This window comes from Podarcis gaigeae (genome assembly GCF_964106915.1).
Source record: "Podarcis gaigeae genome assembly, chromosome: 10".
NCBI lineage: Eukaryota > Metazoa > Chordata > Lepidosauria > Squamata > Lacertidae > Podarcis > Podarcis gaigeae.
The window spans coordinates 11,431,812-11,445,303 of record NC_139686.1 but is presented as its reverse complement, the minus strand read 5'-3'; the positions used below and the strand labels follow the sequence as shown (position 1 = coordinate 11,445,303).

The 13,492-nt window shown below is 45.8% G+C and overlaps 1 protein-coding gene and 1 long non-coding RNA gene across 10 annotated transcripts in view; both read left to right on the top strand.

Moving 5' to 3' along the window:
• LOC310826340 overlaps nt 1–11,823 on the top strand; it is a 264,239-nt gene extending 252,416 nt beyond the window's left edge. Inside the window, exon 2 of the long non-coding RNA XR_014555767.1 lies at nt 10,958–11,823. This is a non-coding gene — a long non-coding RNA (uncharacterized lncRNA). The remainder of the gene's footprint in view (nt 1–10,957) is intronic.
• USP6NL (USP6 N-terminal like) overlaps nt 1–11,823 on the top strand; it is a 135,548-nt gene extending 123,725 nt beyond the window's left edge. For all 9 annotated transcript variants that reach the window (XM_083700156.1, XM_083700160.1, XM_083700157.1 and 6 more), the window contains one exon: nt 5,966–11,823. In XM_083700156.1, coding sequence (XP_083556282.1) covers nt 5,966–7,386 — 1,421 coding nt within the window. In that variant the 3' untranslated portion in view covers nt 7,387–11,823. The remainder of the gene's footprint in view (nt 1–5,965) is intronic.
• Nucleotides 11,824–13,492: the final 1,669 nt, after the last annotated feature.

Here is a 13,492-nt window from a genome sequence, read left to right as displayed (position 1 = left end):
AAGCAGGTGGTTGGATCAAGTGGGCCTATGAGGCTCCCTCTGATTCTGCAGTGAAGTGGATCGCAGGACACCTAGTCTTTTTTTAAACTTTGCCCTGTGACTGTGAATATGGAAAAGGGCAGCTCTGCAAGTAATAATCACCTGGAGAAGAGCAGCTTGCAGTTGTGGGATGCCAGAGCATCTCCTTATGAGCCCTTCTATGGGTACTTAAAAGATTCTTTAAAAATATTGCCACTGGTGATGCAAACAAGGCCTTGATTCGGTGTGCTGTGTCACACTTTGAGACAATTACATCCTTTGTCTTGGCTCTCTTCCCCCAGCCCCTTGGGAGTGATGGTTCCAGGCACTGCTTTATGACTTGCTTGCTTTGGCTGACTCCGCATGTAGCTCAGTTTAGGTTCTGTTGTCTTTTTTTCGAGGGAGGTTTTTACGATGGTGATAATGAACTTGCCTTTCCTCTTTCTTGCCAGCACCCGATATCGTGGCCTTCCTGTTCGCTACTATCCCCCAAGTGTCTCCTGGTACTTTTGCCTCTGCCTGGTTCATAGCGTTCTTGTTCTTTGTGGTTTGAGCAAAGGTTGCTTTTATTTGATTGATTGATTGATTGATTGATTGATTGATTGATGGGCTTGTAAAACTGTTTTGTTTCATGTGCCTGGAATAATGGGCTTATTTTACAATCAGTAAGTCTCTGTTCTTTTTAACAACAATATAATAATCCTGGTATTTCACCTGCATTTTACCTCCTCTCTCAGAGTAGTGGTAGCTGTTCCATATATATGCATGCAGGTTTGTTTCACCCGTTGTCATTGCAGCGAATGAGCCCATATGTGGAAGTGTTCTGTGTGTGCATGCAGGACTTTTGGATTGTAGCAAGCGTGGCTAACAACGTATTATAAAACAGGGTTTTAGAAACCAAATTGTCTGGTTGCCTATCATGAATAATAACTTCCAAGTGGCTAAATCACATTTTATCTAACCTAGTGTCTTCTAATTGCTGTTTGACTACAACTCTCTATCATCCCTGACCATAGTCCAGGCGTGAGAAGTGAGATGAGTACCGCAACCCCAGAGTCGGTCATGACTGGACCTAATGGTCAGGGGTCCCTTTACCTTTAATGAACCAGAGCAGCTCACGGAAATGCCATTTACCTTCCCGCCGGAGCGGTACCTATTTATCTACTTGCACTTTTGATGTGCTTTTGAACTGCTAGGTTGGCAGGAGCAGGGACTGAGCAACGGGAGTTCACCCAGTCACAGGGATTCGAACTGCTGACCTTCTTTCTGATTGGCAAGCCCTAGGCTCTGTGGTTTAACCCACAGCACCACCCGCGTCCCTTTTGCCTAACATATGCCCAACAAAAAAGATGTGTTGGCAGTGAAGGTGGTGAACCTTTTCAAGTTTATTTATGTATTTTAAAAAATGTGTATACTCCCATCTTCTAGGCAGCGTACAACACATTATTAAAACAATGCCGAAAGTTCCCCAGCAGCCCTTGTTCCTCTGAGCGGTGGTACAAGTCAAACTGTGCTTTGCTTTGCTTCTGCAGTCCTAGGGCAACTGGTTGTTGCAGTTGAGTTCTTCCTGACATCTCCTATACATGAAATTGGGTTGGCGTGAGCAAGGGTGGCAATGGGGTGCAACATGGTTGCTAGAAGGGACCTGGCCAGCTTTCCTAAACTGGAAAACACCTCCTTCCCCCAACACAATTCCAATTTGGTGCTTTATAAGCCCTGATTGTCTTATGCAAATGCTCCTGGCTACTTACTTGGACTGTTAGATTTGCTTGTGTTTTCCTTTCTCTCGGATTCATATGCCGACTGCATGTTCTGTGTGCAATGGATCAGTGATTCTAGGAGTAAACTTGAGAACCCCATGGGGGTGAGCTTAGGAATAACCATGGGCTTTGTCTGCTAGTCCTTGGGGTCTTCCTTGAGCACAGAAGGTATGTATAGGTATGTACAACATCAGTCACTCTGCTTGGAAGATGTTGTGAAGCTTCTAGACTGGACTGGTTTAAGGACTGATGGTCTGCCTTTTTCCAGTTCAACAGAGGAGTACTGAATGCTGCACTTCAGGTTCTGGCTTCTCCAGGTTTCATCTCCTTAAAGCAAGAAAGGAGAGATCTTATGAGCATAGATCTCTTTGTGTTTAAATGAACCCTGCCGTAATGATAGGATAGCAAATTGGCCACCTGGTACGGCACAAAACACATAATGTGAGCACAGCCTCACATCATAATCATATTTTCATGGAAGAAAACTGCTGATTTCAAGGGGACCATTCCAAGCGTTAAGCAGGCAGAACACATGCACAGTACTCTGACGAAAAGCACCTGAGATGAGAGTGGTGTTCACCTTTCAGGCCAGTTCTTAATTTAAGGTTCACCTAACCCAAGACCCTGTCAGCAACAAAACTAACAAAATGAATTTCAATAGGGACAAATGTCACTTGCACTTAGGGTAGGAATAACCAGATGCACAAATATATACTAGCTTGCCAGTAGTACATATGAAAAAGATCTAGGTTTTAGTAGGCCACAAACTTTAATGTGAATCAGCAGTGTGATGCAGCAACAAAAACGCTAATGCAGTTATAGGCTGCATCAATAAAAATATAGTGTCCAGATCAAGGGAAATCACTCTATTCTGCCTTGGTCAGACTCCACCTGGAATACTGTTTCCAGTCCTGGGCACCACAGTTTAAGAAGGATATTGACAAGCTGGAATGTGTGCAGAGGAGGATGACCAATATGATTAAGGGTCTGGAAACAAAGCCTTATGAGGAACGGTTGAGGGAGTTGGGAATGTTTGGCCCAGAGAAGGCTGCGGTGATATGATGGCCATCTTCAAATATCCGAAGGGCTGTCACCATGGATGATGGAGCAAGCTTGCTTTCTGCTGCTCCAGAAGATAGGATCTGAGCTAATGGATTCAAACTACAAGAAAGGAAAGTCCGACTACGGAAGACCTTTCTGGGGGTTATTGCTGCTTCGCAGTGGAATGGACTCCCTCAGAAGGTGGTGGACTCTCCTTCATAGGAGGTTTTTAAACAGAAGTTGAGTGGCCATCTTTCAGGGTGATTCTTGCGTTGCTGGGGGGTTGGACAAGATTACACTTAGGTGCCCTTCGAACTCTACCATTCTATGATTCTACAACAATGGGCATCCAGAAAAATAAAATCGCATTAGGAGCAGAGCATCTGATTCATAGTGGCAGGTGAGGGAAGGGATGCTTAACCTTTCCTCACCAGCCACTTTCCTCCTGCAGTTTTCTCCAAGCTGTGTGTCAGACCTGTGTTTGCAGAGTATAAACAGGCTTGCCGCTTCAGCAGCAATAGAAAAGCATCCGGGGAGGATAGTTGTAGTGGGAAATGACTTACTATGAGGAAAGGTTGTAGCATCTGGGACTTCTTGGTTTGCAGAAAAGGCAAGTAAGAGGTGACATGATCGGTGGTTATAAAATTATGCATAGCATGGAGAAAGTAGATAAGAGAAAAGCTGTATGTTAGCAGATTCAGGGCAGATTTTTTAAAAAGTACTTTCTCACACAGCTCATAGTTAAATGATATAACTTGCCACTTCAGTAGGCAGTGACGACCCATCAGCTTGGATGGCTTTAAAAGACAAATTCATGGAAGGCCAGGCTATTAGATGCTACTGGTAAATGATGGCCACCTTCTCCCTCCACTGTCTATTCATCATGCCTCCATTTGCTGGCAATCGTAGGTGGGCAGAGTGCTATTGCATTCATGCCCAGCTTGCAGGCATCCCTCAGGAATCTGGTTGGCCACCGTGGGAAGAAAATCCTGGGCTAGATTGGGCATTGGCCTGAACAAGCAGGTTCTTCTTACGTTCTCATGGCGGGGGCAAAGGGCTGAACACCCCCTTTCCACTTCCACCCTGCCCTCTCCAGGTGCAATTTTGCAAAGGAGAGACAGGTCTTCAATGACAAGATGGCCGCACTTTGTGTTTCGGTCCGTAGATCCTTGTTCATTATAAAAAGGTAAAGGTAAAGGTACCCCTGCCCGTACGGGCCAGTCTTGACAGACTCTAGGGTTGTGCGCTCATCTCACTCTAGAGGCCGGGAGCCAGCACTGTCTGTAGACACTTCCGGGTCACGTGGCCAGCGTGACAAGCTGCATCTGGCGAGCCAGCACAGCACACGGAACGCCGTTTACCTTCCCGCTGGTAAGCGGTCCCTATTTATCTACTTGCCCCCGGGGGTGCTTTCGAACTGCTAGGTTGGCAGGCGCTGGGACCGAGTGACGGGAGCGCACCCCGCCGCGGGGATTCGAACCACCAACCTTTCGATCAGCAAGTCCTAGGCACTGAGGCTTTTACCCACAGCGCCACCCGCGTCCCTATACGGCCAGCTTAAAAGTTAGGGGCCTAAATGATGTTGGGAGATCTAAGCAAGCTGTATACTTTGTGTTGTTTCATGCCTCTTTTTTGACACTGAGCTTGGAGTGAGAGTTCATCTGCCTTATGCCGAGGCCACGTGACTGGGATCTGAAGCTGTGGCTCTATTCATCCCTTCTCCTCTCCTTTTGCTTTTATTGCCGATGTGCTTTCCTTCCAATTATTTTCCACATCTGATAGAAACCCACGAGCCCTGTTTGCGCATGGCTTTGGTCTTGGCAATCAACAGTTGCAACCTTGGAATGCTTTTTTCTTCATGAGTGCGCCTGCTAATTCTTCATTTGTAACCCCAGGCTCTCGACTGGAGAACTAGTGTGGCAGTTTAGGGTCATTGTCCTATCATCCCCCACACCTTTCAGATCTTCAGGTGTTAGCCTACAACATCTAAACAGTTTTAAGCCATTCATACCAGGGGCAAACACACTCCCTCTCCCTCTGACTTGTGTGTGTGAGAGAGAGAGAGACTACAGAGAGTAATCTTCAAAGCGACAAAGAATTCAATAAAAATGTCTATAGTATTCTCACTGGGGTTTCTTGAAAGCTTAGTGGTAATTAAGAGACCTTAAGTGTACTAAATTAAAAAGAATAAAGCCGTCTTATTAATCAACCTACGTACATTTCAAAAGTTTTTTTCTTAAAATACAGAACAAAACCATATGAATTGATCCAATATATAAAAAATGAGGAAGTGCAGGGAGTTGGACTTGATAGCCCTTGGTGTCCCTTGTATGTGCTTTTAGCGATGCACTATTGGCCATTCTGGCGAAGGCCAAAATGGATTTCTCAGCCCTGCTCTAACTTGAATGACTGGTGCACATGCCCCTTCTCATGTTGCAGGAAGAAAGTACCAAATGTATGGAGGGTACATTTATTTGGAACGTGGCGTCTTCCAGGTTGCAAGGTTCTAAATCCACCCTCCTCTTCAGAAAGCAGAGAACAGAGGTTTAATTCAGAAAGGGAGGTGACATTTTCGAGTAACTGTGGTACAACTCAGTTCATTGAGTTTCTCTCTGCTTTGTACAAATATGCAAGACTCACACGAGGTGAAGAGTTCCCCCCCAAAGTCCTAATCACCTTAGACTCAGAAGGAAGGCTGTGTTGTCATCTAAAATTAAGACCGTGAACTGCTGCAATTTCAGGAAAAGCACAGCTTAGACTATTGTGCCTTTATAGTCAAGACCATTTGAGGTCAGAAAATTAATTTCCAAAGTTGATTTGTGTTAGTAAGACAGTTCTTGCATGCCTCAATATCTTCCATGCTTTTGGTATCAAACTGGCTGACCACTGGCAGTTCCTATTACTGTTAGAGTTCATGTATAGGACAGAAGACTAAATCTGCTACAATCACCAACCTCTGAAGACTTGATTTCAGCTGTGAACCCTCAGTTCTTGTTGCTTTATGTAATTCATACATTGACATGTGTTCTTTGGGAGAAGAGCGGGTAGAGGCGGGGAACCAATTAACTTCCTTCGCCACAGGGAGGGATCCATGGCAAGAGTTTAGTTTATATATGTAATGGTTATTTTGGTGTCTATTCTTATAGGTAAAGATGACGAACTTCCAAAGAAGTTGGGGAAAGTTCCGCCCGAATCTCAGCCTGCCATGCTTAATCTTACTCATCTGGTCAATGGGCAGAGCGGCACTAGTGCAGCAAGCAATGGCCGGGCTAGCCAGAGGGGAGGACGCAGAGCATCTATAGAGAGAGGCCAGGAAAGCTCGCCAGGCCACCGGAGGAGAAAGGATTCGCTGGAAAGGAGACAGCAAAAGCCCGCGACGGCTAATGTGCGGAGTGGGTTGTTAAAGCATGACTTGGAGAGCCCCAGGAAAAAACCTGAAGTTCAGCCAGAGTCTGACTCCAAGCAAAATTATAATGCATCTGCTAACCAAAATTCCAACGCTACTTTAAATACAGGAAAGGAATTTGTGCCCAGGTGGATTAAGCCTTCGGACGTCAAAATCATCGAAAAGACTGCAAAGCTGACCATGGAGATCAAGATTCGATCTGCAAACCATGCCAGTTCGGGAATGCCACCGAGTCCCGGTCCTGAGGGACAGGCATTCAACGTGAAGCAAAAGATCAGGGCTTTGGATGTCGATGAGGGTAAGCGAGAGTCAAATGCGTCGCAGTATGACAATGTGCCTGGTGGTGACCCAGAGAACGACAATTCTGTGGAAGAGGTGCTAGAAAGGGCAATCCTGCAAAGTCCAAGGAACACAACTTACTCCCTCGGTTCAAGGAAGTCGACAGAGAAAACATCTAGTCCACCAAAAATATCCAACAGTTATGCCTTCAGCTCCCAACCAAGAGCCCCCAGATTCTCTTCCCAGTCTGATGGGGCAGATATTGGACATAACTTCAAGCCGCCGCCACCGTCTTACAGTAACCCACCTGTTTACCATGGAAATTCCCCAAAGCATGTTACCAACATGGTTCATTCCAGCTTCGTAGCCACACAGTATAATTATGGGAATCGAACCGGCTCTCCCAGCCGGCCATACATCCCTGAACCTCCAACAGAGATGTTTACTGATAGACCACATAGAAATTATGCTGTCAACCACCAACATGTGGTTGTGACTCCTTCTAGTCGAATCGAAGTCCTCCCAGTTGAAACTTATGCAAGCAAATCTAAGTCGCCCAACGCCACCAGATTTGTAATCCCCCCAGCAGATTATTTGCCAGACAGTAGAAAGTGGCCTGATCCTTACACGCAGCCCTGGAGCCAAGATGGTAGCCGAAGCCACTTGGCTAACTTGAGGAGATACCCGCCTTTTCAATCGACACCTGTTAAAGAACATAATCTCTCCACCATTTCAGTGGATAGCCCTATAAGATACAGGACTTCCCCACCCTCTGAAGAGCTTGGCTTGCCACACTACCAGTATCCTAGTTCCCCAAGTCCTGCACACCACTACAGACACCAGACTGACGGGTTGTCCATGCATGAATCAGTCCTGCTTTGAGAAACGACACGTGCTCACCTGAAAGACCAGGGGAGGAGCATGCAATGGTTGCACGTCTGGGGTTGGTGGTCATCCAAGATTCATGATCTTCATACAGGACAATTCAGATAAAGGCATATACAAACTGACACTATTTCACAGCTCTGTTAAATGTTGACGAAAGCTGAAAGTGAACATTGAAAACGGACGAAAAGGTTGGATTCTCATAAACATAGCAATAGGTTTGTATGTTCAGCGTGACGACCGTGGTGGTTGTTTGTTACGCTCGTGTAGCTAATTGAGCAAAAGACCTTGTTGCCTAAAACCTCAGTAAGCTGCTTTTTGACCTGACACTACAATTGATTGTGTGTTCACGTGTGGCAACAGAATTACAGAGTCTAAAATGGAGGCGTGTGTATTCATGGACTGCATCCACAAAGTACATTTTATTTCTTTTTTTTTCTTCTTTTTTGGGGTTAACTTAATTTATAAACCACCCCATTCACTTAGGATGGGGGTTTCTTGACATTCTTCTATACATTGTCTCAGTAACCCAGGAGTGAGCATTCTGGGTTATCCAGAGCAGAGATGCTACTGCCTATGGCTCACATAGAAAGGAGAAGGTTTGACACCCAAAGCAAAGGCATTCTGATACTGCCAATAAATGGTGCTTATTCTATCAGGACTGTCTGCGAATTGTAGCATGTGTCTAGGATGTTGATGGTATTTGAGCCCGCCACCCACATTTGCATATCCAAAGGCAGTTCTGCAGTGCATTAGGTCTTCATTTTTAAATCTCAAATGTGTGTTTTGATGGAGGGGAGGGCAGAGGTGCAATCAAATACAATACTTGCATCATTCGCACACAGAACTGCTAATATACCATGAGTGTCAGTGACTATAGAAGGCCTGCACAGATATTTGGAACATATGCTTGGCAAATGATGGGTTTGTGCTGGTCCATGCCACTCTTGCCTGTCTTCTGAGTGCTGGATTTCATGTTTGCACATGGAGTCCAATGTATGTTGGTCCAAACCCTAGGATCTGTCCCCTTCAAATCTGATGGCTCGCAGAGCACGTGCTTCGGGTCCATGTGGGCCAGGCACTGTGTGTGTGCAACCTGATGCAAGCACAAAATCCAGCATGTCAGCTGCAGGTGGGAGTGAGCATGCTGCGATGTGGTATCCTTCTCCTGCGTCGCACTAATGTTCTGTACACCCACAGAGGGCTACCTGAAATGCAGCCAGAAAGCAACTTTTGTTTAATGGGTTCATTAAGCAAGTTGCTTTTGACCATGGTGGCTGCATTTCAGGGCTTTCTGTAAATACACAAAGGTGCAACACGAACAGTGTTTAACGTAAAGATTAAAAGGCGTCTTTCAAGTGCCACTCTTTCCTAGAGATGGCATTTCCCTTCATCAGCCCCGACAAAGAGGTTTTGATCCCTTGAAAAGCATCGGCTATTCCTGTAATAATAAGAGTTTTGTCTTTTCAGAACCAACTCTGAGAAACCAAGATGCTTTTATCGCTCTTTGTCGCGTACACCATTGATGTTGCCTTTTGTGTCTGGCACCGGGGCTGCCCATCACATCCAGTGTTCTTTTGAGTGTACCACAGGCACAGTCTGCCAGGAATGCCTATTAATTTTCACTGTGGCTTAACCAGAGGGTGTTTCTGGTGGGCTGCAAAAAATATATACCTCCATAACTGGTGATCCACCAAAGTCAAGGCATCATACAGGCTGTAGATTGTAGCCTACCAGGCACCTGCTTTCTCCTTCCTTCTCCTTTCACCCACATCAACGCCCACATTGCACCGTGTTCTTGCTGTCCCAGCAAGTTGCTGTAAACAATGGGCTCCTTGAGCCTTTGGAGGGTTGAATTTGACTTGGTGAGCTGCGAGCTGTGCAGGCCTGTTTCGTAGCCCGTCTCAGGTGCACTTCGAAACACTAATCTTCCACGTTCAAATCATAGCCTGCCCTTTGTAAAGACAGAAATGCGCAGTTATGATTTGGGATCATCGGCACCAAAGGTGGCCGGCTCATATCCCAGCAGGGTTTTGTGATGGTCTCGGAAACGTTTGAGCCGTCGCCCCCCCCCCCCACCTCAATTTGTATTCCTGTGTTTCTGTCACCCCCTCGCTCCTTTGCTTCCTTGTCAATTCCCACAATGTGCTTGAGTGTCTTGTTTTTCTTGAGAGCAATAGACTTTTATGCCCTTGATTGGGCTAGCGCTGCTGTACCATTAGGCCCTTAAGAGATGATTGTAGGTATAAAGTCTAATGCCGAAGTGCTCCCTCATTGTTAATCGGAAGCCAGCAAATTCATTGTAGCAAAATGCTTTGCAATCAGGGCCTGCAACCTTGTGTGGGTGGGTATGTATGTTGCTTTCTCCCTCCACTCCCATTTTGTTTTGATAGAGGAAAAATAATCTTGTAGGGTGGCTGGAAGAGAGCAGGTCTCTTCTACGGGGGACTGTATCCCACTGATTTGGGTGAAGTGCACATGGAGTCAGTCCTGTGTGAGCAGCAGCTGCCCTGCTTGGCTCAAATGTCCGGGAATAGGCAGCAGTGCACGCATAGCCGCTACTCTCTCAGTGCTTCACATGCTCACATCTTGAGTTCTTCCTCAGGAAATAACCAGAGATCTGAACGTGTGCTAAGCCTATCCTTCTTCCCAAGCAGAGCTAAATGCGTTTGATTAGGATAACAGTGGTGGTAGGAAGTACCAAACACACCCTCCTCAGTGTGGCTGTTCTGATTCAATTCACACATGTGTCCTTAGGCTATGCTGAGATGTTTTGTTTTTTAATTGGGATTTCTGGTCACAGACCTACCCCGTCTGTTTTGGTCATAAGTTGAAGCAAGGGGACCAGTGCCCATGGTCCAATCCAGAGGTAGCCAGCCTAGGATCCTCCAGATGTTGTGGACAGCTGGGCTGAGGCTCATGGGAGCTGGAGTCCAATCACCCCTAGCCGAATCCCATTTTTGAGCTGACCTATTCAGCTATGTCTGCACTCTGGAGGCTCTGTCCTCTCACACACTAAACCATGGGGTTGACGTCATGCTTCACTCCTGCCCACAGACACAAGAGTGATGATGAACCTGGAAGAGACCCAAAGCTGGTCCAGCAAATGCCTCCAGCCCCTGTGATCCCTCAGTGGTTGAAAGATGTGCACAACTTACTGCACACATGTCTCCGTTTTGCCATTCCCTTCCCTCCCTCTGTATGGCTGCTATACAGTTTGACCCAAGCTCTGGAACCAAACTCCCTGGCTTACAATTCTGCCCACATCTGGCTAAAATGTTGGATGGAAGTATTTTTGAGTATTCTGTTCTAGCTGAAAACAAACAAAGCACTGGTAGTCTCCAGGTTTCAAAAGATTAGGTCCTCTCTTTCTTTGTGCACGAGGTGTTTTTTTTTTTTTTTTTGCGAAGGTTTATCTGGCTGCACTGATGGCAAAGACTTAGACCAGGCTTCCTCAACCTTGGCCCTCCAGATGTTTTGAGACCACAATCCCCATCATCCCTGGCCACTGGTCCTGCTAGCTAGGGATCATGGGAGTTGTAGGCCAAAAAACATCTGGAGGGCCGAGGTTGAGGATGTCTGACTTAGAAGTACAAGTGTGTTGCTATTCCCTCCCCACTTTTTTTTCTAAATTGGGTTTGTACAACTTGTGACCCGTAAGGCTAAACGCAGCCTGCCCAGGCGATTATCAGCCTCCCTAATTCTGCAGGCCCAGGCAGGCAGCAAAATAAACCCAGGAGGATTGTTGCGCCCTGTCTGGGCCCCCATGTATATTTGTTGGGCTGGTGGGTCATGAGTTGTTCAAGCTCCCCCCCCCCCCCAGCAATGTGCTATTGTGCCTATGCTCGCTGCAGGTTGGCGCTGCTAATGTGTTGACGGTACCGAAGTCTTTAAAAAGAAAAGGAGGGGGGAAAGCAACATTTAGCCAACGTGATGGACATTTTGTGTGTGTATATACTGAATCTGATGTAATTTTTAATTAACTTGGCAAATGACTTTTAATAAAATAAAATAACCCTGCAGAACGCAGCGAAGTAGCTACTTAGTACTGCGTTGAGGAGGGGGGGAGAAGAAGGCTTTAAACTGACAAACAGTACTTTGTGGTTCCAATTTACTTAACTGCCGCGTAGAAATGTATGTATATAATAATGTGGCTGTGTAATAATCTCAGAGTTTTAAACCATGGCTTTGTGATTAATAATAAATATAATAAAAAAGCGAGCTGTACAATTTACTGGATGCTAAGCAGCGGAGAGAAAGCTGCTCCTAAAATATGTATTGAGACTAGTAAATACTGTAGATTTTTATATATAAAATATATACATGCTATTTTTCTTATGTCATCTTCGACAGTTTTTTTTAAAAAAACTCTGTTTTCCTATTTTCTTGTGACCTGTATTTTTAACCTGTTAAAAATAATGATTAAGCCTATGATTCTATGTCTTGTGTGCCTGACTCAAAACAGTATTTCTGGTGTTCATCAAAGCAAATCTGAATCAGAAAATCATCGGATACCAGATAGATAGATAGATAGATAGATAGATTAGATAACAGAATTATTACCCTGAAATTCTCTCTTGGACCCTTATCTACAGTATATCATCCTTCCCCAACTTGGGTCTCTCCTGGTGTTTTGAACTACAGCTCCCATTGGCCTGAGCCATCATAGCCAGTAAGAGGGCTGAGGAAGACTGGTTGGAAACAATTGTTGGAGCTTTGTCCAATTAATTTCTACTCAGAGTAGACCCAGTGAAACTAATGAACCTATATATATTAAATTAGTCATGTCTGTTAACTTCAATGGGCCCACTCTGAGCATGGCTAGAACTGGATACATTAACTCTTGCAGTACTGTATTATTTTAAAGCCTTGATGTAGTAAATTTCCAGGCTTCAACTAGAATGATGCAGTGAGCAGAGCATAACTTACCTATGGGGGGGGGGGGGCATTTGTCCCAACCATCTGACTTGTGTCATCTTCAAAAGCAAATAAGATAGAACCCTGCTGCTGCTACAGTAGTAGGCTAAAAAACAAACAAACAAAAAACTATTATGTATACCAGTGCCCATCTGGCTGGGTTTCCCCAGCCACTCTGGGCAGCTCCCAACCTAATATTAAAAACACAATACAGCATTAAACATTAAAAACTTCCCTAAACAGGGCTGCCTTCGGATGTTTTCTAAAAGTCAGATAGTTTATTTCCACAAGGCGGGTGCCACTACCGAGAAGGCCCTCTGCCTGGTTCCCTGTAGCAGTGAGGGAACCGCCAGAAGGCCCTTTGCGCTGGACCTCAGTGTCCGGGCAGAACGATGGGGTAGAGACGCTCCTTCAGGTATACTGGGCCAAGGCCGTTTAGGGCTTTCAAGGTCAGCACCAACACTTTGAATTGTAGGTCTTTCAGGACCGGTGTTGTATGGTTTTGGTGGCCACTCCCAGTCTCCAGTCTCGCTGCTGCATTCTGGATTAGTTGTAGTTTCTGGGTCACCTTCAAAGGTAGCCCCATGTAGAGCGCATTGCAGTAGTCCAAGCGGGAGATAACCAGAGCATCCACCACTCTGGCAAGACAGTCTGCGGGCAGGGAGGGTCCAGTTTGAACATGCATGCTCATGCCTTGAGCATTACAGAATCAAGATGTGACCTGGTGTGGAGAAGAGGGGAAAACCAGGCTCCCAAGCCACTTTGTAGGACACATACTCCAAAGGTCAATGGAACTGGTTTGCTGCCAATGTTTCTCCTGCCTGAGTTTCATTCCATTATTCAGTGCCCCCACCCAATCTGATCAGCCGTTGTGGTTCTTTTCCTTATAGTCACACACATATGCGCGGGGGACGAGGAGCGCTACCCTCTTCCTGCCACAGTCTTCTTTTCTCTAGGACCACAACCTCAGTTTCCCTCCCCTGAGGTTTCCTTCTTCGCAACTACAACTGCCTTCTCCATGCTTCAGTTTTCCTCCCCAAGGCCACACTTTATCTTCTCAGCTTTCAAACCAAAAAGGGGGTAATCATATTCCCACCCCCCGTGACCACCACCTCTCCCACCAAGAGGCCACTACTATATATCTAAATATACTCCTCACCTGCCCCTGAAAAGGCCTCTCTTAGTA